Source organism: Petromyzon marinus, chromosome 46, assembly GCF_048934315.1.
Source record: "Petromyzon marinus isolate PM22_M1 ecotype Great Lakes invasive population chromosome 46, UKy_Petmar_22M1.pri1.0, whole genome shotgun sequence".
NCBI classification, from domain to species: Eukaryota; Metazoa; Chordata; class Hyperoartia; order Petromyzontiformes; family Petromyzontidae; genus Petromyzon; species Petromyzon marinus.
In genome coordinates this window covers 18,447,209-18,474,827 of record NC_133712.1, presented here as the reverse complement: position 1 = coordinate 18,474,827, position 27,619 = coordinate 18,447,209, and the positions used below count along the sequence as shown (strand labels likewise).

The 27,619-nt window shown below is 55.3% G+C and overlaps 1 protein-coding gene across 4 annotated transcripts; it reads left to right on the top strand.

Annotated features, from left to right (window-relative positions):
• Positions 1-1,849: 1,849 nt before the first annotated feature.
• LOC116952279 (zinc finger protein 800) lies at positions 1,850-27,619 on the top strand. Of its 4 annotated transcripts, XM_032971484.2 has the most exons (7): positions 4,361-4,826; positions 9,816-9,924; positions 11,603-11,906; positions 15,468-15,557; positions 16,002-16,142; positions 16,711-19,407; positions 20,580-27,619. In XM_032971484.2, the coding sequence occupies exons 3-7, from the start codon at positions 11,606-11,608 to the stop codon at positions 20,591-20,593; spliced, it is 3,243 nt and encodes a 1,080-aa protein (XP_032827375.2). In that variant the 5' UTR covers positions 4,361-4,826; positions 9,816-9,924; positions 11,603-11,605; the 3' UTR covers positions 20,594-27,619. The 4 variants fall into 4 exon arrangements, with proteins under 4 accessions (XP_032827374.2, XP_032827375.2, XP_075930381.1 ...); XM_032971483.2 differs by lacking the exons at positions 4,361-4,826; positions 9,816-9,924 and adding an exon at positions 1,850-2,487; XM_076074266.1 differs by lacking the exon at positions 9,816-9,924.

Here is a 27,619-nt window from a genome sequence, read left to right as displayed (position 1 = left end):
GGTATGCAGTGGCAGAGCATGCGGGCTACATGACCCAGCGAATGCAGCCTTGCCTGCTGGAGCTCACCGATGGGAATATGACCAGATCCTTCAAGGATTTGTGAGCTCCTCACACAATCCATTCTGGTTAAACCCAGGATGGATCATAAGCAGGCCAGCCTGTGTCTAACTGGCGCAGATGTTCCATTAGAGGGATCCACGTTTCAAAAGCATAGAGAAGGGAGGGCATTATCGTGGTTGGGGTGATCCGATGCTTTATGTGGAGTAACAGACCAGGTAGCTTACGCACAATGTTACGCAGCCGGTGAAAAGATAATGCCGCCCGACCGATTCGCAGTGAGACCTCTGCTGTCAAGCCGGAGCTGGTCATAAGCACACTGCCGAAGTATTGGAAAACTCTCCACTCTCTCAACTACTGCTCCATCTCCAATGGGGAGTTTGGGCTGGTGGAGTGTTTGATGGGACAAAATACCCAGGCACGTCCTTAGTTTTGATGGGGTTTATGGTAAGGTCCCACCTTTTAGTAGCGCGCTCCAGGTTCAGCAGTAGCGCCCCCAACTCCTTATTTGAGTGAGCAGCAATCACCAGATTATCAGCATACAAAACATGGTTGGCTAATCGGGAGGCATCTCTCGACCGGACTTGCTATTGTTAGCCGTGATTGGGTATCTAACCTGGACCGCCGGGTTATATGTATGTAGCGTAATGCGCTAACAACTGTGCCACCCCTCCCCGTATGGACATCTACACGATCACAACAGCAGCCACCGGTGATGTCACCACAGCCTTTGTGCGAGGCGGCAAGGTGTACCTTGAGGCCGTCACGTGAAATGTGGAAGACGCCCTGCTGGCAGCAGGTCACGGGCCAAACTAAAGTGCCATGGGTTTACTGCAAGGCCGTAATTATAATATATTGGGGGGGGGGGAAATCCCCACCCCCATATACTATTAGACATTGTAAAAAATAAATAAAAAGGCCATCCTATGTGTTAGTGAATTTTTAAAAATATTTTAGGCAGGAAATTCGTTTTCAAATTTAGATATATATTTTTTTCTGGGGGTGGACCCCCATAACCCCCAGATTTGGTCCCCCCCCCCCCCAATGTTGACTCCATGGCTACGGCCTTGGTTTACTGAGACAACTGGTAGATACGCCTGTGGTGCACTCCAGTGCCGCGTTTTATCCGCCCGGCGCTCCGCTGTCGCTCCTATGCCCTACACTTTTGCTGGAGGGCGACTGCATCCAACTGGCCAGTAACCTCACAGTGCACGTAGCCTGGCACGGCCCAGGAGCGTCCTTCACAAGCCTCCTGCACACACTGACATACAACGATAGTCACAAAGACATCCGTATAATTACAGACTGCTGGGGCAAGTTATTGTTAGTGAGCACCGATACGGCGGCACCTATCAAGGGTTGTAGTGTGGTCAGAGCTAAGATTCGGCCGCCTTTGTCTCCCTCGCGCCAGGTATTCCTTGACGCTGGGTCGACCTAGGAGGGGAGGCCCAGGACACGCACACGACGAGGGAACGGGGCGCGCCATCCGCGGAACGTGTGGCAGCGCCCACTCGACGCGTCCGTGCGCACGGGGCGGCGGCGGCTGGAGCAAGCCCCCCCCCCCACACTAATCCGGCCAGACAGAGACACAGGCGGGGCCGCGCTCACCGTGAAACGACACCCTCCCTAGCGCCATCGCGCACTCGCGAGCTGCTTCCTTGCAACGAGCTAACGCGGCGGAGGAAGCGGCGCTTGACCCCCCCCGTACCCCGCCGCACTGCGCCCTCGCCGGGGCAGGTAGCGCCAGCCCCACGGCACCGCGCGCGTTTGCGCGCGGTGCCGTGGCGGGGGTCGTGCACGGGCTGCGCGTGAGCGCCGAGCGCGCCAGTGATGGCGCGCACATCCACACCGCACGGCGCTCACACGCAGCGCAAGGACCGCAGGCGCCGCGGTTCGGAATCGCAATCGCTCCGAGCGCCGAGGCCCGCGGCAGCGGCAACGGCGGAGGCGGCTCTCGCAAATCCGGCCCTCGTCGCACAGAGCCGCCGGCCAAGCCCCTTTAGACCCACCCATGCTCCCACCCACCCACGCAGCCCTGCACCCACCCTGCACCCACCCTCCATACACGCGCGCAGCGAGAGCCAGGGGGCCCTGTGTCTCGCCAAAGTGGCGCTCTATCGGATAGCCACAGAGCGCGTTCATCTTGGCGTGCGTGCGTGTGCGGGGTGCGTGCGTGTGCGGGGCGAGGCTGTCCCGTGTACGTGGTGCGTGGTGTGGAGGAGAGGGAGGAGGAGGAGTGGAGAGTCCGTGGGGGAGACTCTCGGTCGTTCCCTGGCCCTGGGCTCTGGCGGGTGTGGGGGATACAGTAGCTGCTGCTGCTGCTGGGCCCTTGTATCACAAGCACATCGCGGGCGGAGGCGCAACGCGAGGGACGAGGAGCGGTGAGCGGTGAGGACGGCGGCGCTCGTCCAGCATCGTGGGCCCGGCCGGTGAGCGCGCAGTGGCCGTGGGTGCGAGCCGGCCCGGGTTCTCACGCACGCACCACCGGCAGCACGCGGTTTTAGCGGTGGTGGTGCGGCGGCGTAATGGTCGGCAACGCCGCACTCGCAAATCCGGAGTTCGGTCGCCAGTCTCGGGTCGATTTCCCGGCGCGGCAGTTGAGAGCTGACGGACGCGCGGCGCAGGTGAGCGGGTCTCGTCCGCGGCCACTGGGCCGTGGTGCGCGCCCCCAGGGCAATGGCCTCTGACCGTCTCACCACGCTCCACGGGCACAATGCGTAATGGAGCGAGCAGCAGCAGCAGGAGAGCGCCGTGTTTCACCGCGATGGTTGGGGGGGAGGAGGACGGGGGGCGGCGGCGGCGGCGGCGATGATGATGGGGCGCCCGGGGAACGCACCAGCCATGGTGGGAGGGGAATGAGCGGCGTGCGAGGAGGGGATGGCTGTGTCCTGTGTATCTTGTGTGTCCTGTGTGTGCACGCGTGTGCCTCGCTGCTGGCCTGTGCGCCATCGCTAAGCGAGGACACGCCGCCTGCTGCCACGCCACGCGGAGGGGAGTGGGTGGATGAGTTACGTGGACGCATGGGGTAGAAGCTATCGGAGCCATGATGCGGTGGTGGGCGCGGTGGTGGACGCGGCGCGGCTCGCGCCGGTTTCGCCCGCGAGTCAATGGCGCGCGCGGCGTGGGTTTGAGTGTCCGCAGCCGTGTGGTGGTGGTGGTGCTGTTGTTGTTGTTGGGTACAGGCGGACGGGGAGGGGTGTGCGGTCTCGCTGGCCCCATCAGAGGCGCGCGCACCCCCCATGAATGGACGGTCCCAGACCCTCATCCCCTCGCACTTCAATGCCCCCCGCCTTTCCCCTGGGGCACTGCACCCCTGTGTAAACTCTGGCTCCACAAGTAGGGGTTACCACCTTTTGCTGCAAGAAAGCTCAATAAGAGCAAGCCCGGTACCGCATCTCCGTATAAATCAGCTGCCACCCAAATCCAAAAACTCTCCTGGGCAAAACCGGACAGGTGGCAACCCGAGCAAGCCCCGTGGGTACAGTGCACACTGCGCCATTCCACACCTGGCCGGGGGTGTGACCCGTTCGGGTGGACCCCAGTGCTGGTTGGGAGATATTCCCGGGTGCCGGTCATCAGCGAAGAAAGATAGCGAGCCGAGTTGTTCCACACTTTGTCACGGGAATGCAGCCGACTCCACACGCATCCACCTCCACGCAGTACTTGATCCATCCTGCCGCTGCTGCTCCCAGTAGCCACCATCTCCCTGTGCCATGCTGATGATGCCGCCTCTCCTGTTACACCACGGCGTGTTGTTGTGTGTGTGCGTCTGGCGGTCATCGGCTGTGTGAACTGGGGTTGTGTGCCTCGGGTGAGTTGGACCCGGGCACCTTGAGAGGTCGGGTCGGGGTGGGGGACTTTGGGGCCTAGAGGATTGGGGTTGCGAACCCAGGGAACTTGGGATCGGGGTCCTGGAACGTGCCGATAAAGGGTCTGGGTAAGAATGGGGCTGTCTGGTCGCCACCTCTCCCACTGTAAACCAAACCGGGACGGTCACCTCAGTCACTCCTCTCGGGCAGTCATCAACACTGCGCGGCAGTCTCCTGCAGAGAGGCTCGACGCAGCCACCCGGACCGTCCCGAGTCGGACCCGGACAGGTGGCAACCCCGGGTCGGGGTCTCGGCGCCCAGGACCGGGGTGGGTGGGGGGGTCCTGGGACCCAGGAACCCCGAGTGGGCGCCCCCAACTGCTCCCGGGTGCCAGGCGGCGGTGGTGTCCGGGAGTATCCACAGCGGAGCCGAACTCGCCCGGGCGGGAACGGGAGGCGAGATGCCGGGGGAGAGGCGGGGGGGGAGAGGCGGCTGAGACGGGAGAGGAGGTGAGAGGGACCGAGTCAGGGGGGACAGAGGGCGGAGCGGCCGCGCGGGGGGGAGGAAGGAGATGGAGGCAGGAATGGATGAGCTTGAGCCGGGCCCGGCCGCGGAGTGGGGTGAGAGAGAGAGAGAGGATTTTGAGTCCGGAAGAGAGGGGTGGAAGAGAGGGGTGGAGGAGGGGGTCCCGTCGGCACTGCTGGGCGCGGCCCCCGGGACCGGCGCGGGTGACGCGGAGGAGGCGGCCGGGCCCTGCACCGCGCTCCCTCGCAGCACAGAGGGAGAGGAGGGGAAGGGAGAGGAGGGGAAGGAAGCGAGCGAGTGAGGAGGAGGCCTCCATAGCGCCGGCGACTGCCGCGGCCTCTCGTAGAGAAATGGCCGGGTCTGTCGCAGCAGGCGGGCGACGTTTCCCGCGGGGCTGCCCCCCGTGAACCCCGCGGGAATGACGTCCCCGGCAGGTCGGAACCCGCAGCCGCCATCATATTCATCGTCGTTATAACCATCAGCATCGTCGCCATCTCCTGCTCCTCGCACTCCTTTGTGTCACGGCGAGCCGCCTTGAGGGGAGGAGAGGGCAGGCGCCGCGCGCCGCTCTGGATGGAGCTGCGCGCTCCATGTGCGCGCTTGCGCCTCGGTGCGCTGCGCCTCCTCCATCATCGTCATCATCCATCCCTCTCCTCCTCCCGCGTCGTCCGTTAACAACTCGCCTTGTCCACCCTCTCTTCCTTATTCACCATCACTTCGTCTGCCTCCATCAATGTTCCTCTTCCTCCACCCGCCTCCGCCTATTTTCTCGCATCGCTCATCCGCTATCTTTGATCATCCACCTTTTTTGCCTTCTCTTCCTCACCCTACATCCTCCTACTCCACTGTCCTCCATCCGCCTTCATCCTCATCCTCTGTTCTCAACTCTCTTCCATCAGTCCTCAGCCTCTTCCACCCTCCCCCATTCTCTTCCGTCATCCTTCCATCAGACACCTCTTCCACCACCCCCCAATCCTCCACCTACATTACTTCATCTGCCATTCTCCTGTGCCACACGTGGCCATGAGTGAGGGCGGCACGTGTGGTGGGGGATGCTGTGATTAGAGAGCTTGAGAGAGGTTGAGGGGCATTCATATTCTACGGTCTCAGCACCCAGCACTGTGGCCACTCCTGCGTCACACTCCGTGCCACGGCCCTTGACCCTGGCCCGGGTCCCCGTGTCCGTAGTGGGGGGGGGGGGGCGGTGCCTTTGTTATGGTGATGAGACTCGGTCGTTTTGCGTAACCGGTAACCGCATGAATAAACTATAAAATCGGTTCACCACAAGCATAGACACGTCTAGAGTAACAAACACTTTACCTTTGTATCTGAAATGTCGACGACTGGCAGTCCGTGTGTGGTGGGGTAAGGGGTGGGTGCGCCCACCTTTTCCAAGACGCCTGGGTCCGCGTGGAAGAGTTGGCCAAACACCACTCCAGGGCGTCCTCTCGCGGAGGCCCCTTCCGCCAGCAGCGGCGTAAACGAGACATTGCAGGGCTGCGCCTCTACATCTTAACTGAGAAACGAGGGCAAATTTACCGCGCTGCCACTTAGGCTGCCGTTCGGTTTGTACATCGGCGCATGCCAATCGGTGCTTTCGTTACTAAAGCTCCACTGGAATCGTTTAGCTGACTCTGGAACCCGGTTAACTGAATTTCAACCCAGAAGGGAGATTTGGACCTGGGTTAGTTCTGCTGGAATCCGCTTCTGCGTTGCATTATACTGCAGACCGACGTTCCCCGATGGATAGCCTGGCTCCTGTCATGGAAGTGTGGCAGTTTCACCACTGGCTCAGGGCTGCCAACACAGATAATACAATGCTATAAATTGTTGCTGTCATTATATTGGACCAAAGGCAGTGGTGGAAATTACACATTCCAATGAATGGGTCAGCTTTTTTCTAGAGGACAACCACTTGGTGTAGTAATTTACTTTATACAGGAAAGCCACACTGAGTTGTAGGACTCGTGTTCAGAGGTGCCTGCATTGGCTTTTTATTTTAGTATGTTTTGAGCCAATTAAAGATGACAGTGTTTATTATACAAGTTGGAGGAAACAGGATCACCCGGATAAACCCACAATCTATCTTCGTATAGATCGAGACAGATGGCAGTTCACTTGCTGTGCTGCATTCTCCTGGCAAGTCAGGATATGGCACCTGCTGCAGTGCGGTGATCCACCAACCCTTGCTCCCTCCACAGCGCTGGATAATAGGCCACGTGCATAGCCACTACCGAGTTGGCTAAATATTGGCATGCATTTATCAACCCTTGAGGGATGATGAGCCGCGTAGAGCTGCAGCCGATACTGGTGCCTTTACCCAGGAATGGCACAAAGGGTCTCGTGACTCATTTCCCGAGGGCCCTGCGTTAAAATGTTTGACGAGTCAATTTGTTGGCTGGTCAGTGGTAACGGTAACGTAGGAGTGGCAATGCGACAGCTTCCCCCATCATATTGAACGCCGATCTTCCTATCCATAGTGAAACCACGAATAACGGCTGGCTAAGGAGGCATCTGAGAAAACTGTTCTTTTCCGTGCCAATGACTTTATTAACTCAGAACGATCACCACTACTGGGCTAATTTACAAGGCGTCAGTTCAGCCCAAGTTGAAATCCTGCTGCTGTCCACATCGGGGGTGAGCACCCAGTTCCTACCTTGCTGCTGCACCCGATAGAAGTCACAGTGGAGTGGCAGTCAGGGTGGATCAATGATCGAACGTTCGTTGATTCTCTCCAGTTTGCTCGCTCACCAGCGGCCAGTCACCTCCTAATCACTCATCTACCGCTACTGCCATGGTTACCATTCCTGTGAACTCCACTCATTGATTCCTGCTCCTCCTATTTTGAGGACTCTGTACCAGACGCTGACTTTTTCGTCTCTTATCCACGCTGTTCAACCACCGCACTGCAGGTCACAACAACACACAAAGACAAAGATCCCCTGTATAACATGAACTTTTGGGGCAAGTGCTGCTAGGGAGCACCTATGAAGGCTGGCACGGCACACCAGGGGGTGGGTGGCCAGCACCACACCCGGCTGCCTTTGTCTCCCCAAGTGACAATGTTTACGCATGGCACAAGGTACAAATTTGAGGTTGAGTCGACCTAGGGGAGGCCCAGGACCAGCTCAGATAATCGTCACAGGTGTTTTGAGGACCCAGGGAGACTTTCCTGGATAAGGTAATATGACACTTTAATGGATTATTATGATGATCAAAATAAATAACGCCTTCCACGATTTGTCTCGCCACAGAAAAATAACTAAAGTATTTTTTACACATCCCATCAGCGGCACGTGCTTCTGGGACTCATTCACTTTCTCATCAGCAGTGTTGAGTTTACTGCACAGCGTTGATAGGTCGAGGCCAGGGGTCAGCAACCAAAATATAACAAGAAGAACCATTTTTATAGGTTTCGGTAAAAAAACTCAATATTTCAAGAGCTGCAATGCAATGTGAATACGAGACGGTCCTTAATAAATAACGTCACGAAGCAGTCCTTAAAGAGCTTCGGAACCACAGGTTGCCGACCTCTGGTCTAGGCAGACTGAGAAACGTGTCCGGGTTTGCTCTACACTGTGGAGAAGAAGGCACACCTAAGTTTTACATCAACACAAAACTCCATTGACTTGTGGAATGCAAGACATTAAATGAGGAATATTTATCCCGTTATTTAATAATAGGAATTATCAATGCCAGTTATATAACCAGAAAGGCTTTGCGAGTCTCAAGACCATTTTCCAGGAGTGTCCTGCATTGGGGTGTTTGGCCACTCCCGATGATGACTGTTAGGCTTCTTGTGGGAGGAACTTGGCGCTTGAGGTGGTGACACTCGCCGTCTTGCGTAGGGGTGGCTGCCGTTCACAACAACGGAGAGTTGATAACGTTCCATTCCTAGGCATGTTGGGGATGCATTGATCCATCGGTGAGTATCGCGTTATGCAACCTGCAATACATTCCCTGAATTACACACTGAAGAATCATCACAAGTCCTCAACTTATGAACATACACACGAACCAGCTGCCATGAGATAGGAAGTTGCGAGTTCAAATCCCTGTTGATATTTTGTTGCCTGTTGGGAGTTGACTCATCCCATCATCATCCCTCTTACCAGGGTCGATAAAATAAATACTACTTTATAGGGAAGATCAAAAGTGGTTGTCCTATGGATAGATTTTCCTCCCGCCATAGTAATGCAGTTTCCACCATTAGCTGCGGGCTGGAAATGGAAGGTGAACACCAACAGGCTATCACTTTGAGCAGAGCAGATGTAAAATCTCTGGAGGCTCAATCACAAACGGATCGAACGAGGTAGTCAACGTTGAACGTGCGTATGCACACACGCATACCGGGTATGCACGTGGTGGGAGTACGTTTGGTATTCGTGCCGTTTTTCATCGTTAGAGGCTGTCACTGTGAAGAAGGGTGCTGCTGTGTTTCACAGTCTGCAGTCGTTTCAGAGTCCGGGGCCATATTGCTGCGTGTGTTTGATTCCAATTGGGTAATTTTGCAGTGTAATTTTTCTCATTTGACAAATTGGAACGCTGATGCTGGCACACAATGGCCTACTGGCTTCGAATTACGTCACGGGATCTTTAACTTGAGCTGTGAGCGGACAGTGCGTCGTATTTTACGATTGATACACTCGCCAGTAGTAACCAGGGTGGCCTACCGGATTAGTACAGTGAGCATCTCATGCGGCGAATTTGCTGCAGATGGGCCGTGTTGCTGCTCAAAAAGAATCTACTCAGGGATTCTCACGAGCCCAGCTGCTGACACATCATAAGCCACAATGGTGTACATGAGTGTCTGGTTATTCCCAAACACGAAGCTTTAGTGTAAATTTGTTTAATATTCTATTGAAATAAGCATCGGAAGGTATCCAATCCCATTAACAGCCTTGTGCCATCTTTGAAAACTTCACATTGCTATGGCAGTGGCAAGTGTATCCATTTGATGACTGCTTCTCGCAGAATGCTACTCATTTTATTGTCCCCAAAGAGCTGACGATTGGGGCCTAGTTGACCCCCCGCAGGCTGGGATTTGAATTGACAACCAAACATTGGGCAAGCGTCTCCCTCTAACCGTGGCCCCACCACCCAGGTGCAGAGTTGCAGGGGCAGGTGGCCATTGTCGTGGTTTCTGTCCCTCAATTCATGCCGAGCGCAATCGCTCCATGGCCGGGGGATAGAGGAGTCCCTGCCTCGTGGGGTGTTGAACCACGGTTGGGGAACGGGACTGTTTTTGTCGTTGTTTTTCTTCCTTGCCCAAGTTTGCATTTAATGTTGAAAAATCGGCAGGAATTGATATACTTATACAGTTTGTACTTATAAACGTTATTTTTATTTATTTATTGACGAGTTTACCTTTTCTCTAATTTGCACTCCTGTCGTGTTTTCATTTTGTTTGTTGTAACTTGCAGACCCGCACCGACTGGACATCTATGAAAAGTAGATGTTTTATTGCCTCACTAATGCAAAGGAACAGAGCGGTGTGGCGTGGAGTGGTGGCGCAGCGGTTAGCGCACAGCGGTACGAACCTGGTGACCAAATTCCTATTCTCAGTTGTGAGCGATATCACCAACGTGGTGAAGTATGGTCAAACAGCCCTCCATGACTGTGATGGGATGGGGAGCCATCTAGGAGAGGATTTATTATTCTCAAATAACTTAAGTACTTAAGAATTTTGTAATGCACGCAGATTTCGTTCAGTCTCAGAAAGAGAGTGAGAGAGACGAAGACAAAGAGAATGATTCAGAGGCGTGGGAAACCGCAGACAAGTGGGAAGGCAGCCAGAACCGGTGCCACTAAGCGCCCAAGCTCTGCGTTCCTATATTAGGCTGTTTGGTCAACTCCATTATTGAGTTGTTTGTGAGAGGACACCAGAGTGGCTGGAGAAAACCCACGCGCCACGAGGGGGTAACACTAAAACCTAAAACCCCATACAGATGGAAGTTAACCTACTTGAACCAATGGTTCAAGCACGCCTGAACTCTGCTGATTAGGCACCGAATGTTGAAACCACTCCGGAATTTGCTTATGTTAAACCAGTGGTTTAAGCAAGCCTGAACTCTGCTGATGAGACACTGAATGTTGAAACCGGTCCATAATTTGCTTAAATTGAACCAATGGTTCAAGCAAGCCTGAACTCTGCTTATGAGATGCTGAATGTTGAAACTAGTGCAGAATTTAATTTTAATGGAACCCATTTTTGGGAGCGAGACTGACCTTGCTGACGTACCACGACGCGACGCACGCATATGTCCAGCGACTCGCTCACCTGTGACGTAGCCGAGGGACTTAGAAGGCATTTGCTGCGGCCAGAGAGCAAGGGCACAGTGACTTGACCCATAGTTGCGAGCAGCATTCAATAAGAACGATGATGATAACAAGCTTGATTTATCCCGTGCTTTTCACGTGAAACATCCTAAAGCGTTTAAGCAAGGTTAAATAAAAAACCACATTGAGCCAAGTAGTGGTGATGATGTAAACACAGCTCTGTCAGCTGCGCGGTGGTGGTGGCAGCTACACTGCTGCACGCGGCTGGCTGTGATCTGGCTCTGCCAGTAGAAGGTGGTAAAGCAAAGATTTGGGCTCCATGTGTTCTATCTCTATGGGATAGAGTGTTTCCCCCTCACATGTGTGGGTTTTTTTTCTAGGTGATTCAATTTAGTCCCACATGTAAACTCATTAATTGGCCAAAACACCTCAATATATAAAGGACTGCAGAGCTTGAATAATTGTTTGCTCCGGCTCCTCACCTCCTGGCTGCTGTTGCCTCCTTTCAACCAACCCACTTACCCACCCACCCAACTACCCTCTTACCCACCCACCCAACTATCCACCCACCTACCTAATTACCCACCCACTTAACTATCCACCCACCCAGAGCACAGGGGAGAGGGGGCATGTGGGTAGAGAAGGGTTTGTGAGTTGGGGGGGGGGGGGGCTAGAGGTTGTCACATGTGAGGGGGGGCACCCGGGGGCAAGAAGAGGTGGAGATGTTGGGGCTGGGCTGGTCCATCGGGACGGGTCCCTGCAATTGGCACTGCAGGCACAAAGCCTTCTCCCCTCCCACGCCTGCCCTTCCACGTAAACGGCACGGCCATCCTTCGCACATCCCGTCAGCTGCGCGGCCCAGTGGGAGTTCATGATCCCGATGCCACCCAGCGACTCACCGTGCTCGGGGCGACGGTTTCCTGTCATGCAGGCAATGGAAGCGGACGACCGCAGCGACGGGGAGGGCGCCGTGGCGGCCACGCGGCCGGGCGGAGACGCGGGCCGGTGGGAAGCGACAGCCGGTGATGGACCGGGCGACAAAACCGAGGAAAGCTCCCAGGGAGAGGAGCGTGAAGCCACCGCAACCGAGGCACCAGAGGCAAGCGCGAAGAGCCTTGGCCACCTCGAGGCGCGGACGCAGACTGAGGGGACGAGGGAGGTTGCAGCCAAGCGGAATGCCACGGTGGACAAGGGCATCCAGACGGATGGGCGGCAGCGGCACTGCTGCGGTGCAGGTGTGCAGAGTGTCATGCGTGACTGGGTGTCGCTGTGTGTCACTGTGTGTGTGTTACTGTGTCTTTGTGTCACTATGTCACTGTGTGTCACTGTGTGTCGCTGTGTGCGGGGGGTGGTAGTGTAGCAGTGAGTCGGGAAACCTGGGTTCCATTCCCGCTCATGACCAACTCCAGTGACAATTATCTGAACTGGTCCTGGGCCTTCCCTAGGTTGACTCAACCTCAATTGAGTGCCAGGTGCAGTGTGTCAACATCGCCGCTGGGGAGACAAAGGCGGCCGAGCATGTTGCTGACAACCCACCCCTTCGTGTGCCATGGCAGCCTTCATAGGTGCTCGCTAACAGCACTTGCCCCAATAGTCTGTTAAGGCTACACGGGAGGTCTTTGTCCTTGTGTGTCACTGTGTGTATTTACTGTGTGTCACTGTATGCATCACTGTCACACTGTTTTTGTCTTTGTGACAAACACAATGACAAAACAAAGATCTCCTGTATAGCATTCAACAGGCTGTTGGAGAAGTGCTCTTCACGAGCACCTATGAAGGCCGGACCAGCACATGAGGGGGTGGTGCGGTCAGAACCACACCAGGCCCCTTTGTCTCCCCAGTGCTGGTGTGGTGTACCTGGTGTGGTGTGTAAACACCACACCAGGTACTTGCCTGGTGTTGTGTGTAAATACCACACCAGGTTTACACACCACACCAGGCAAGTACCTGGTGTGGTGTGTAAACACCACACCAGGTACTTATTCAAGGCAGAGTCGACCTAGGAGAGGCCCAAAATTGGTTCAGATTTATCGACGATGTTGACCGCGAGTGGGAATTGGACTCGGGTCTCCAGCTTCGTACCAAAGTGCACTAACCACTACACTACCACTCTATTACTAACCACTACACTACCACTCCACTAGTTGCACAGTGACACACATGGACAGAACAAGAACCGCCATTCACCACGAAATGGATCATGTCACCACCTCAACTGTGCCAGCCTAGGTGGACGTTGAGGCCACGTGAAGTTTCGAAGGCTTGCCAGCAGGAAGTCACGAGACAGACCCAGTTGCCGTGGGTTGTCTGAGATAACTGGCAGATGTACCACCTGTGCCCCCCACTGTGCCAAATTGTTGCCTTTTAGCTGTCTTGCGCTCCTCTAATTTTAAAGTCCTCCATTGTTGCTTCAGGGCGACTGCCTTCAACTGCCCAGTAGCGTCCTTCATGAGCCTCTTCCATAGAGGCCGATCTTGACACTGCTGATACCGGTCTTTGGCAATTACACCAGCTTCACATTCTCCTGTACCGCATTTTCTCCATCTCTTCCCGAGCCCATGCTGCACCCGTTTAGACCCCTCTATCCTGCCAAACAGAAGTTGCTTGGGCTTGCGGTGGCTGGGCATGTGGGCTACATGACTCAGTCTTGCCTGATCACTGATGGAACTTGGAGCTCACTGATGGAAATATGCCCAGATCTTTCAAGGATCTGTGAGCTCCTCACACAATGCAGCCTGGTTAAACCCTGGATGGATCATAGGCAGGCCAGCCTGAATGTGTCTAACTGGCACAAATGTTCCATGAGAGGGGTCCACGTTTTGCAAGCATAGAGAAGGGAGGGCATAATTGTGGCCGAGAAGACCCTAAGCTTTGTGTGGAGTGACAGATCAGATAGCTTCCACACAGTGTTAAACAGGTGATGACTGATTCTGAGTTAGACCTCTGCTGCCAAACCGGTGCTGGTCATAAGCACACTACCTATGTACAGAAACTTCTCCATTCTCTCCACAACTGGTCCATCACTCATCGGGAGTTCAGGGGATGGAGTGTTTGATGACATAAAATACACAGCCAGGTGCTTAGTTTTGGTGGGGCTGATGGTATGGCCCCACCTCTTTGTGGCACGCTCCAAGTTCAGCAGTAGAACCCCCAACTCCTCAGTGAGAAGACATTTCCATATCATAGTTGACCAATAGGGAGCCATCCCTCGGCCTCAGTGACAAAGATAATGATTCCACATATAGCCTTTAACAGACTGTTAGGGCAAGTCCCATTAGCGAGCACATATGAAGGCCAGGAAGGTAGATGAGGTGGTGGGTGGCCAACACCACGCCTGGCCACGTCACTGTGTGTGAGGAGTAGTGGCGCACTACAAATCCGGTGACCCGAGTTTGATTCACGGTTGTGGTTAACGGCTAGCATCAGTGTCTAGGAGTGGTATCTAAACCTGGTACTGTGTCCCGCCGTAGTTCCTGGTGCGAGGTGCAAACATGATCACTGGGGAGACAAAGGTGGTGCCACGGGCCGTGGCTGAAATCCGCATTCGATCCCAGGATTTCAGCACTCTGACCTCCTGAGCCACTCGGCCTCCTGGCCAGATGAATTCATTGCTCTGACGCCGTCCACAAGGAACAACCGGGCTCCTTCACACGCCCGCCTGCCGAGTGCACACGGACACCACGGCGAGCTGCGCACCGCTGGCCGCCGCCCTTTGCACGCGAGGCTCGTTACGCAAATCCTTCCGCCGGTGGAACCAAAGGTTGGCCGGGCGGTGCGGAAATGCCTGGAATGCCAGGAATGCGATCCCGAGTGGGTGCACGCCACAAATCCGCGGCTCTGCTGCCGCGTCGTCGGTGTGAACCGCGGCGGCGGCGCCGGGGTGCGAATACGGAGATGGTGCCCGGCGATTGCATAAGCGACGTCGCTGGGATTTGGCAACGATTCCGATTCCACAAAGTCCACCGGGCCTCTTCGTGCCTCGAGGCAGCTTATAAAAAAATCCCTGCGCAGGTGGCTGCACGCGTCTTTGGAGAGCCGGTCCCCTCCACGCGCGCGCCTACTGCGTCGTCGTGATGACGCCCCAATTACCACCACCGGGAGCCCTGGTCAATGGGAGCGCAGGTACGGGGTGAGACACTGCAGTAATGTTAACGAGCCGCGCTCGTTGCCGAGGAGCCACGTGATCGCATCATGCATCATGTATCCCACATGCCCGGCCACCGCATGCCCAGCCACCGCATGCCCAAGCAGCTTCTGTTTGAAAGGATAAAGGGGGCTAAATGGTCACAATACGTTGAAGAAGAGATGAAGAGATGGACTGATGCAGTACAGGAGGATGTGGAGTGTACTTGCCGAAGACTGTACCAGTGGTGTCAAGATTGGCCTCTATGGAGGAGGCTCGTGAAGAACGCTACTGGTCAGTTGGAGGCAGTTGCCCTCCAACAACAACGGAGGGCAGAGGAGCGACGCTCAAAACAACGAACCGGGCGGCTAAAACGCAGCAAATTGGCCCAGTATGGGGAAAAGCTGGTAAATCTCTCAGGCATCTCAGTCAGTCAACCCATGGCACCTGGGTCTGTCCCGTGAGCTGGCAGCGAGTGTTCAATACTTCACGTGACCTTAAAGTGCACATATCCTGGCACAAGCATCGTGGTGATGTCCCCGCCACTTAATGGTGATTGGCGGTTGTTGTTGTGTACGTGTGTGAGTGCGTGTGTACATGTGTTTCTACGTGCGTGTGGGTGCGTGTGTATGTGTATGTTTGTACATGCGTGTGTACGTGCGTGTCCCCACAGCCGTAGAGGCCCCGGACCCCGCGCTGCTGCAGCCGCAGCAGAACACAGCCAAGTCTGGCATCCAGCAAATCATCGAGTGCTTCCGCACAGGTGTGGTGGGGGGGGGGGGGGCAGGGGGGTAGTGGTGCCACGAGATACTAGCGGGTGCACCACCCACCATGGGAACCTCACCCCACTCACTCACCAATACACCCACTCAGCCACATGCTCAATCACCCATCCAGTCACTCAGCCATGTCCTCACTCGTCCATCCACTCACCTGCGCGCTCACTCACCCATCCACTTACCTACCCACACGCTCAATCGACCCTGCAATCACTCACTCACCCACTCACTCACTCACCCATCCACTCACTCGCCCACACACTCAATATTTTAGATAGGCCTAGGCTTACGGAAAAAGTTGTCCAGGTTGGGTCTCCGGTGGAAGATGTGGCGACTCCACATGGCCTACCTTTTTCAAATAAGTCAGAAATGTAACGCTACCGCTTTTACCGCTTCTGCCGCTGTTCCCACTGCCACCGGCACTGCAGGCACGACGCAGCTGAAGCACCTGCTGCTAAGGGAGGTGGATACCATCTTCGAATGCCGCGCCTGCCGCAGCCTCTTCCGTGGCCTCCCAAACCTCGTCCTTCACAAGGAGGCCTACTGCTGCAGCTGGGAGCGCCTGCCCGGTCGGTCTCACCTCATTGGTGGCCTGTTTATTACCACCATCATCATTATCATTAGTAATAAATAGACACACTAGTAGGCTGAAAATCCTTGGACCCACCCTCCACCCCTATGGTTGTGTATCACGTTGGTGTGGGCGGGATCCATGGCCAGGGTGGAAGGGGGGTTGGGGGCGTGACGTTAGTGTTACGCACAAACCGGGATCAACACTGCAGATGAGGGTAACATCATTGCTCGGCGCGGGGTTCAGAAACGTCTGAGAACGGCGCCTACATGGCCAGAGAGAGATCACGTATGGCTCCCGGATTGTGGAGGTCGTGAGGTTACGAGGTCGTGGGGTCGCAAAGTCGGCTGGCATCCCGTGGGCAGATGTGCCCAGAACCCTCGCAGAAGCGGATGGTGTGGGAACCCAGGGACCGCGGGCGACTTAGCTCACTCCGCGCGTTGCTCCACGGAGAGTCAGCACGGTGAGACATCGTATCCGCTTGACGGTAATAGGGCTGCTCGCCGACCAGCACTGATCGCCCGGCTGCCGCAGCGATCTCTTGACCCTCGCGCTTGACCTTGCAGAGCCGTCAACCTCCGGTAAGGCGGACCGGCAGAGCCAGGCCGTCAAGGAGCTCCTAGAGGCCATCTACCCACGTGCCGACCGGCAGGAGTACGTCATCAAGCTGGAGCCCATCTCCTCCAACTCCAACGCGGTCTTCCAAAGCGCGCTGGCGCTCGGCGAGGCGCCGCCGGGCCCCACCGCCGTGGACCCGGAGTTTGGCGAGGCGGCACCGCCGGGCGACGGTGACGCCAGTGGCGCCGAGCCCTCGTCGCCGGAGACCGACGCGGCATCGAGCGGCCCACCGCAGCTGCCTCCACCGCCCCCTCCGGACGTCGCGTCGTCCGTCAACCGCATGTGCCGCATCTGCGGGAAGGTGTTCGCGTCGCGCAAGAGCACGCGCCGCCACATCAAGGTCATCCACCGCAAGCCGCCCGAAGAGGTCGGCAGGTTCATCGGCGGCGCGCGGCGCACGATGGGGGGCGGGGGAGGCGAGGCCAGCGCGGCGGCGGAGTCGCCGGCGCCGTCGCCGTCGCGAGCCTCGCCGTCGCCCCCAGCCTCGGAGGCGCTGGGGCCCCCAGCCTTCGCAGGGAAGTCATGCCCTCTGTGCAGCAAATCGTTCGCCACCAAGGCCAACGCGCGCCGCCACTTTGACGAGGTCCACCTGGGCGTGCGCCGTGACCCCGGCGCCATCGCCGCCACAGCCTCCGCCATCACGGGCTCCGTGTCGGCGCGTGGCTCCGCGGAGGAGGACGACGATGACGATGACTCCGACAGCAGCGACGGCGACGTCGACCTCTCTCTCTCCGGACGCCGGTCCGGCGAGCTGGAGGCCTCTGGTGATGCCAGGCCGCCGGCATTCCCCGCGGGATGGGGCGACCGCCCGGGTGCCGCCGCTGACGCTGGGCCAGGCCGGGGCGTGACCTGCGCGAGCGCGAGCACGGCCGCCAAGCGGTCGGGCGTGGCGCTGGCACTGGGCGTGTCGGACGCAATGGTCGGCTCTCTGGAGCCCATCGTCAACCTATCCTGCGTCGTCTCCTCTCGGCGCCCATGCTCGGCCAAGCGAGCGAGGGCGTCCGCAGACGACACTGGGCCGGACCGGGACCTCCTGCCTCCACCGCCGGCCAACGGCGCCGGCACCGTCGGGTTCCCTGAAGCGGTGGGCGACATCACGGTGGCCGAAACACCGCAGCCCGACCCGAGCGTCAAGCGAGTCTCCCGGCGCAAGTCCAGCACGCCCATGAGCCGCAGTGCCATGGAACTGCTAATGCTGCTGCAGATGGCACCGCATAGCCCCGCGTCCTCCTGCGATCCGGCCGACCCGTCGCTCCGCGAGCCTGGGGAGGTCGTGCGCGGTGGCGCGGAAGAGGAGCGGCAGCAGCGGCCACCGTTCCGCACGTCCACGGTGGAGACGCGTGCCAAGCGCCGCTCAGTCGGCGCCGATGGCTATGGCTACGGCTACGGCTATGATGGCGCCGGGCGCTCGGGCCCGGCCGCCGACTGGGACATGGAAACCAAGATGTGCCTGCGCTGCCACCGGCAGTACACAACGGCTCAGACGCTCAAGCGCCATATGCTGCTGATCCACCGGCGCGACATCGGCCGTGTGGAGGGCGACAGCGACTCGTCGTCCGGCGGCGACGGTGCCGGCGGCCGGCGCCAGCGGCGGCGGCGGTGCCGCCGGCGGAGAGACCGCACGCGCAGGAGTCGGCAGCGGGCGCCGCACCGCACCCACGTCGAAGCAGAGAAGGAGTCGGCGCCAGCGGGAGCCCCGCGCGACGCCGGCCCCGCGTCGTCCTCCGCGTCGTCCGCTGACGATTCTGATGGCGGCGGCGGTGGTGGCGGCGAGCGGTGCGACGCATGCACTCAGAAGTTCCCCACCAAGGCCGGGCTCAAGCGGCACGTGTGCAGCGCGCACGGGCGTCACGACGACGGGCTGGGCCGCAGCCAGCAGCTGCTGGCGCTCGCGGCGAGGACGGCGCGCGCTGCGCAGGGCCGGCGGCTCCGGCTATCGCTGGGCTTCGACATGAAGCGGCTGTATTGCAAGCTGTGCAAGCGCTGCTTCACCAACCGTGCCAACATGCTGCGCCACATCGAGCTGCACTCGGACCGCGACGAGGGCGGCGGCATCTATGTCAAGTTCTACCGCTGCCCGCTGTGCGCCTACGAGACGCGACGCAAGCGCGACGTGGTGCGCCACATCACCATGGTGCACAAGAAACGCTCGCGCGACCTCGCCAAGATCGTGGGCGGCCTTGAGAGCCGCGCCGTCAAGAAGCCAATAGACGCGTTCTTGAGCCGCGGCCGAGCCAAGGGTCCAGACGAGCGAGCGGGCGACCCGGCAGCCGATCCCGCCGGCACCGCCGCGATCGGGGCACCGTCGTCACCACCGCCGGCGCCGCCGCCGCCGCCGGCGCCCGCAAAGTTGCCGCCATGCCGGGCCAAGTCTCCGACGATGGCGAACGGGAGGGTGGAGGCGGCCGATGCGGCCACTGCGGCAAGGTCGGCGCCGGCGCCGCACAAGTGCCCCGTGTGCCGCAAGGCATTCGCCAAGAAGACGTGCCTCGCCTTGCACCGCCGGGCCCACCGGCACGCCGCCAGGGCCGTCGCCGCCAGGGCCATCGGCGCCGGGCTCGCGGCTCAAAGGGTGGCGGCGGAGGAGGAGAAATCCGCGACCAAGTCTCTGGTCCGACACACGCGCTCCAAGGCCTTGCAGCCAGGTGCGTACGTGCGTGCATGTTACCCGAACTGGTCGTGGGCCTCCACTAGGTCTACTCGGCCTCAATGATTACCTGCTGTGCTGTGCAAACATCCGTAGTGGGGATACAAAGGTGACCAACAATGACGCTGCCCACCCACTTGCCCCCAACGGGCTATATTTATCAAAGCATTGAATCACCTTCTTATGTTCACATGTGAATAATAGCAAGCAAACACATTTGTCATCATCTTCATTGGCCGTGATAAATCCACTGCTGGAGCCGCCATGCAAGTCGCTCATCGGCGTGTGAAGCACTCCGAGTTGACGCGCCGTGGTGGTGTGAAGGAGGGCGGTGGGGGTAGAGCCGGCCAAGGGCAGCAGGGGGTGGTGGAGAAGGCGCCCGAGGACCCGGCGGTGTGGGAGGGGGGGGGTGGCAGAGAAGGCGGGTCAGGGGAGACCTGGCCGGAGTAGGCATGGCAATGGGAGGGGGGGGGGTCTGCGTCCCCGAAAGGCCAATAGGGATCAAGATACGATGGGGTGGGGGGGATAACAGGTGAGACCATCGGGGAGTGGGTCCCAGTGACCTAAGGGGGAGGGAGGTTCTAGTGGAGTGGTGTGAAGTCGCGTTTTGGCTGCTGTGACGACGAGAGAGGGAGTGCCAGGGCATGGGAGGAGAGTGAGGGAGGGAGTGCCAGGGTGAAGGAGGTTGGCAGGACTGACGGTGATTGGTGAGAGAGATCGCGAGCAGTGAGGGAGATTCGAAGTGTCCGGGTCAGCGGGTGGATGTGGAGAGGACGAGTGGCGGAATATTCAAAGCGCCGAGGCGCCCGGTTGGATAACGTGTAGGGTTCCGAGTAGCATGCAGGTGTGGAGCGGGATCTGTATGTTGAGAGTTATGCGCCACGGCGATAGCCAGGAAACAGCTCATGCTGTCTAATGAACCCTGCGTCGAGAGAGAGAAGACCGGAAGTCACAGCCGGTCGTCGTGGTGGCTTCTACAGAAACAGATCGGTATTTCTGTTGTTAACATTAGGGCCACGAACCCTCGAGATCGACGTCCCGTTGCTCATTCAAGGAGCGAGACCCCCTATCAGACTATCCTCCTGCTCGTGCTGCTGTCTCGTTATAACGAACGTGCGTGCGTGTGTGTGCGTGCATGTGTGTGCGTGCGTCACGATGTGCCTTGCCCAGGTCACTCAAGATGAGACGGCCATGAGAAGTTCTGGAGAAGTCCTCCTCACCCAACGCGGCAGAAACCACCACCACCTCCATAAACCAAATTCTCTCGGTGGCAGAGCAAGCGGCTCGCAATCAGGAGGTTGCGAGGTCACATCCTAGATTTAAAGCTTTCGTGACTGCTAGGATCCATACTCTTTGGTTCTATTGGTTAAAGTTACGTAGGTGAAAATAAAATAACAAAAAATCACGACGTTTCGGCCACAACACAAGCGGCCTTCATCAGTTGAAGGGACGGGACTGTCAGGAGGACAGCGCTGGAGTGGAAGAAGCCACGCTTAGATCACGACCTTTAAGCTGTGTGAGAAGAAAAAGACCACGCGCCTTGACAAAGGAATTAGCATATAATTTAGCATTGAAATGGCTCATTGAAATAGCTAAGTTAAAGTATACACATCCGCAGAGGTACCCCTTGACAAAGGAATTAGAGCTGCTTGACAAAGGAATTAGCATATAATTTAGCATTGAAATGGCTCATTGAAATAGCTAAGTTAAAGTATACACATCCGCAGAGGTACCCCTTGACAAAGGAATTAGCGCTGGAGTGGAAGAAGCCACGCTTAGATCACGACCTTTAAGCTGTGTGAGAAGAAAAAGGCCAAGTGCCTTGACAAAGGAATTAGCATATAATTTAGCATTGAAATGGCTCATTGAAATAGCTAAGTTAAAGTATACACATCCGCAGAGGTACCCCTTGACAAAGAAATTAGCATCGAATTTAGCATTGAAATAGCTGAGTGATTAGCTTGTAACTGGTCACAGAAATAGCTATGTTAAAGTTAGAGCATATACATTCACCGAGGCACCTAGTACTCATCAAACAGGAGAATTTAGCGAAACACAACCATGCTCAGACATCGGACCTGTGTGCGAGCAAACAAGGTGTTCTGACAAAGAAAGTAGCATAAAAATTAGCATTTGATTGGCGGATTTTAGGAAAGAGGTGGTGTACGTGCCGGTGGACTTGCAGTTTGGCGCGGGGGGAAGGGGGGAGTTTACCTATTGATGGTGTGAAAAGGGGGAATTTATAAGAGCTGCGAAAGTTTGGGGTACCACTACTTGAAAAATATACTGTACCATTGAAATTAGTTTAATGTTTAGTTCGATTTAGAACATCTTTCCAATGGTTGCTTAATTTGAAACCATCCTCTCGGTTGAAATTGTGTCTGTGTTTGTAGATCTGAATTGCCTCATAAACAAATCTCTGATAAAAGCCCGTGGGTTTGTAAAGAACCTTGGTATCGGAGAAAATTATATCGTGATCCCCCACAGCGTTGTAATAGTGATCAGCCACGGCAGAAGAATTCGTTTTGCCGTGTTTCAAATCTGATTTGTGCTCGCGAATTCGGTCAGAGACATGTCGCTTTGTCTCACCGATGTAGCAATCACCGCAGGTACAACTCAATTTGTAAACCCCGGGGTACTGTAAATCAGGAATGACATCCTTCATGGATAGGATCAGATCACGAATTTTGTGTACTGTATTGAACCGGACCTGGATCTTGTGTTCTTTGCAAACCCACGGGCTTTTATCAGAGATTTGTTCATGAGGCAATTCAGATCTACAAACACAGACACAATTTCAACCGAGAGGATGGTTTCAAATTAAGCAACCATTGGAAAGATGTTCTAAATCGAACTAAACATTAAACTAATTTCAATGGTACAGTATATTTTTCAAGTAGTGGTACCCCAAACTTTCCCAGCTCTTATAAATTCCCCCTTTTCACACCATCAATAGGTAAACTCCCCCCTCCCCCCTTCCCCCCCCCCCACGCCAAACTGCGAGTCCACCAGCACGTACACCACCTCTTTCCTAAAATCCGCCAATCAAATGCTAATTTTTATGCTACTTTCTTTGTCAGAACACCTTGTTTGCTCGCACACAGGTCCGATGTCTGAGCGTGGTTGTGTTTCGCTAAATTATCCTGTTTGATGAGTACTAGGTGCCTCGGTGAATGTATATGCTCTAGCTTTAACATAGCTATTTCTGTGACCAGTTACAAGCTAATCACTCAGCTATTTCAATGCTAAATTCGATGCTAATTTCTTTGTCAAGGGGTACCTCTGCGGATGTGTATACTTTAACTTAGCTATTTCAATGAGCCATTTCAATGCTAAATTATATGCTAATTCCTTTGTCAAGGCACTTGGCCTTTTTCTTCTCACACAGCTTAAAGGTCGTGATCTAAGCGTGTCTTCTTCCACTTCAGCGCTAATTACTTTGTCAAGGGGTACCTCTGCAGATGTGTATACTTTAACTTAGCTATTTCAATGAGCCATTTCAATGCTAAATTATATGCTAATTCCTTTGTCAAGCAGCGCTAATTCCTTTGTCAAGGGGTACCTCTGCGGATGTGTATACTTTAACTTAGCTATTTCAATGAGCCATTTCAATGCTAAATTATATGCTAATTCCTTTGTCAAGGCGCGTGGTCTTTTTCTTCTCACACAGCTTAAAGGTCGTGATCTAAGCGTGGCTTCTTCCACTCCAGCGCTGTCCTCCAGACAGTCTCGTCCCTTCACCTGATGAAGGCCGCTTGTGTTGTGGCCGAAACGTCGTGATTTTTTGTTATTTTATTTTCACCTACGTGACTTTACCCAATAGAACCAAAGAGTATAGGTCACATCCTGGTTGGCGGGGTTTACTCAACCCACCATCATCCCTCCCTCCAGTGTCAATAAATTAAACACCACTTTTGCATGGGGAAGTCAACAGTGGTGGTCCTATGGATAGAATCATCCCCACCAAAGGAATGTGGAATTTCCACCACTAGCTCTGCAGGGCTGTAAAAGGGAGATGAGCGACCAACGCCTCAATGCTCGTTTTGGCTGAAATTAACTTTTTGGAGACACAACAGCAAACATCCAACCGTGCGTAGCGGCCACCATGACTGCTTTTGTCGTTATTTATGACGCGTCCCCACTTACCCTGTAAGCTATTGGGTGTCAATATTCAAAGAGATTTCGTCCCTAATTATGTGGACCTGCTAGGAGTTAATTGAAACTGGATTACACGCTGAACTCAAACTTTAATTTAGCAGTTTATTCCAACTGTATCGCTCGGAATCTGGGTCGGGTTTTCCGGGTCAGGCTGCGGACGGGCGCTTATGTTTCTCTGGCCGTCGCTACAAACTCCCACGGCGTCTTCCGGGAGTGGAATCGGCACTGTCCTTGAGAGATTTCTCAACGCGCAGAGGCTGAGCCCAGAATCCACGCGTGTGTCACACATCGGTGCTCTGTGGACGGCACGCGTGGAGTTCCGGCTTAGCTAATCTGTGAACAAAGTGTGCACGTTGCGTTCATCATAAAACACGGTCGAGGTAGTAGCTCGCGTCAATTGGATGTTGTTACGCACGCCGGTTTTACTGTGGGTGGTTCTCGTTGTTGAGGTTCGTGCGAGTACTTAGGTCCGGTGCTCTCTTCAACTTGATTTCACTTGTCACGGTGATCATTAGAATTTGGCATCAGGACTTTGAATCTGGACTTAGCAATTAATTGTTTTTATTAATATATTCACAAAAAGGTTCACTTATATTTTAACAATTCTAGCATCAGTCCTTATGAGTCTTTATTTATTTGTTTGGTCATAAAATTACATTTAAAAAGTTATACTCTGTACGTTTAGGAACCAGATCCTTACTTTTAAGCCACTATACTGGAGGCACACACAGCCACGTGGCCATGGGAGCTGGGACTCGAGCACCAGATTCCTCGCAACAACAACGCCACAAGTGCTTCACATTGTACTCACTCAGTCTCATCCTTAACAACACCCACTATCACCCTAATGTCACCAAAACACCACCACACCTCTTGTGCCAGACTAGGTGCACCTTGAGGCGACGTGAAGTCTGGAAAGGCTCGCTGCTGCCAGGTCACGGGAAAGACCCAAGGGCAGTAGGTTGACTTTCTGAGATAACTGGCAGATTGCACCACCTGTGCTCCCCACTGTTAGCGTAGTTCCTCCACTGTCCGCTGTTGTCAGAGGGCGACTGCCCCCAACTGCCCAGTAGCGTTACAGTGCACCTAGCCTGGCACTGCCGAGTAGCATCCTTCACGAGGCTCCCCCCACACAGATGCTCACACTGTAAATAAAAAGCCGCTCCCTCACGTCTCACATCCCAACTCCGCGTTCGAGAGCGGCCCCCAAGATTCAGCCACTCTCTACCGCTGCGGGCAGGTGATCACATTCGTCTGCAAGTTTTACGAATGGATTCTTTGTCTCCTGACCGTGTGATGCCAACAGCAGTGCAATCAGATACACTTGGAGGGAAAGGACGATGGATAAGAAAAAGACGAGGTTACTATCACCTCTTCCAAGTCGTGTGGTAAGCGTGGAAGAAAGAGCCAAATACCCCATAGCCAAGGGCTCTATTGCGCTTCCTCTGGTGGAGACCCGCCAGCAGAGGACGGGAGTGAGCAGTTGCAGGGTTTGCCCCTTTGTCTTTTACTATCAAGCGGAGACGACGTCTCCCCGTGTCGACTCTCCGTGGAGTAACGCTCGGAGCATGCCGAGTTGCCCACGGTCCCCAGACCTCCACGCCATCCGCCACCGCGAGGATTCTCTGGCGCGTTCGCCCACGGGACGGCGGCAGGCCTCGCGATTCCACGACCTTGCGACTCCACGACCTCGCAGCCTCCACAATCCGGGAGCCGTGCGTGACCTCTCCCACCACATGTGCGGAACGTAGGCTCCGTTCTCGGATGCTTCCAAAACCCACCCCGGAAGCTTGGACTCGCTGCCGTCCTGCGTCGCCGTGTTCATCCATGCAGACCGGGAGGGGGGGCCCAGGCACCTCCTCCCCGTCTGCTGGGCACCGTCATGAACCCCCGAGTACCGACCCTGCAAAACTTTTGCACCTTGCCGTGAACAGTTATCAAACGTTCCCCATCTCTCTCTTTTCTAAGGCTCGGCAAACCCAGAGCAGCCTTACATCTCACATCTCATCTCAATGCCTTCGAAGGACACCCCCAGTGCCAGCTGTCCCTGTGCGGCACAAGATGACTTAGAACCTGGCCTGAAAGTGTGCATTAGTCTGCGGTGTCATTTTTCGAATTTGGCAAAACTGGACCATGACGCCAGCACACCACGGCCTGCACTTGCGAGTGGCGTCAAAGGATCTTTGATGTCCACTGTGACGCGGACGGCCCAGACGACGTGGAATATTCGCTCGAGATTCGATCGAGGGCCAATCGAGAAGGCACAGCTCTCTCTGAGCGCACATTTGGTCACGTTACTTTGTTTTGTCAAATTTACAGAATTAGCGAGGGGCTGAGGCAGCATGTACCGGAAGAGCGAGGGATTTTATATTTCCTGAGCACAGGCCCACAACGTGGGCAGCAACAAACACATGGCACTGTCATCAAAGTTGTAATAGGAAAGAGTTGCGGTGTTTCTTGGGCGAGGTTGAGAGCTTGGGGTAACGAGCGATGGGAGTGAGCTCGGAAGGGGCCTGGACTGTGTTTAGTTCAGGCTCACGGCTCAACCCCTGGCTCATTCACGTCGACCCTTCCTCTCTCATTCACATCGAGTTTGTCTCCGCACGGAGCCACAGTGAGCACTATTCCGACGAAGCATGGCACATTGATTGTTGGTAGCTGTAATCTATGTTTGTGTTTGCGGTCGTTGTCGGTATTGTGTTTTCATGCCACACGGCGCCTGGCGCGCTCAGAATCGATGCCCCTCGGACAGCGCTGGGGTTGGGGCGCTTTACTCATGATTGGGGAGGTAAGTCGCGGGTGTAAAATCTTGGTCGGAGCTCAACTTTTCCCACCATCCCTCCACAGTTAATAACGCAAAGTACCACTTTGTGTAATAGTCAACAGGAGTTGTCCTATGGAGACAATGTTCCTTGCCATGGGAATGTGGAATTTACGTAATTGGCTCCGGAGTAAGGGGCTTAGACTTGTTTTAAGATAGTGACGACAGAGGGCTGTGTTGCGTTGCTCACACACAGCAGGAGGGCTTCCCCCACATTGCCTGGCATGCTTGTCACGTGACCAACAATTTTCACGCTCTTGGCCTTGTTTAGGCCACCACCTCAAAAGTGCCGAACCCGTGACACTTCATGTTTAAGCGACCAACTAAAAAAATATATGAAAATGTGGCCATCCCAACAGGTGGCAGTGGATAAGGAGACAACAGTATACGGGGTTCCTTTTCGTTTGGACTCATCAATACCCTACAGGCATCAATTTTCGCTGCTGCTCTATGTCTCTGGGGGATCCCACATGGAGAGAGCTGTAACCTTTTATCTTTAAAGCTTTCGTGACTGCAGGAATTCATATTCTTGGGTCACGTGACTTTACCGAAAGACCCAAGAATATGTAACCTTTTCTCTTTGGGGGGCCCATTGGCACTGCCGAAAGACAACGATAACTCAAGCGTACCCCTCTGTAAAGTGATAAACTCATCCCAAGAGTCGGTACACTGTGAGGACACGGAGTCACCGCTTCATTTCCACGCATCTCGGCTCGTTCGTTGCGTGTGATAAATAACCCGGCCTCTCCTGAGCCGCGCCGGGCTGACTCGGCAACGGCCCCGGCGCCGCTCGGTTGTTCTGTGGAAAAACAAAAAAAGAGGCATTCGAGTTTGTGATTGTGCGTAAGAAGACAGCGAGCCTTCTTGCTGAATGGTCGTTAGCTTGATAGGCGCACTAGTCGAGTTTGTAATTTTCATTCGAGATACAGGGCCAAGAGTGGCTTGTGTTAGAGTTGAGCGGCGTTGTTTAGCACTGGAACTCGGTTAGCGCGGTCAGCGTTGAATATTTACGATGCAACGAACCGCGACGCTTGTTGCGATGCTTGCCCGTGCTACGAAATCTCATGTTTAGAGTTAATGTGCACTAATACATTTAAATGCCTGTAAGTTTATTTTTCCGCATGTCCAAGTAAGCATGTGTTTTTGATGTGAGGTTGCCCGAGGTTCTGCTCCCGGTGGAGTTTGTGGACACCGCGAGTTTAAAACCAGTAAAGTTGAATCCCTAAATCGA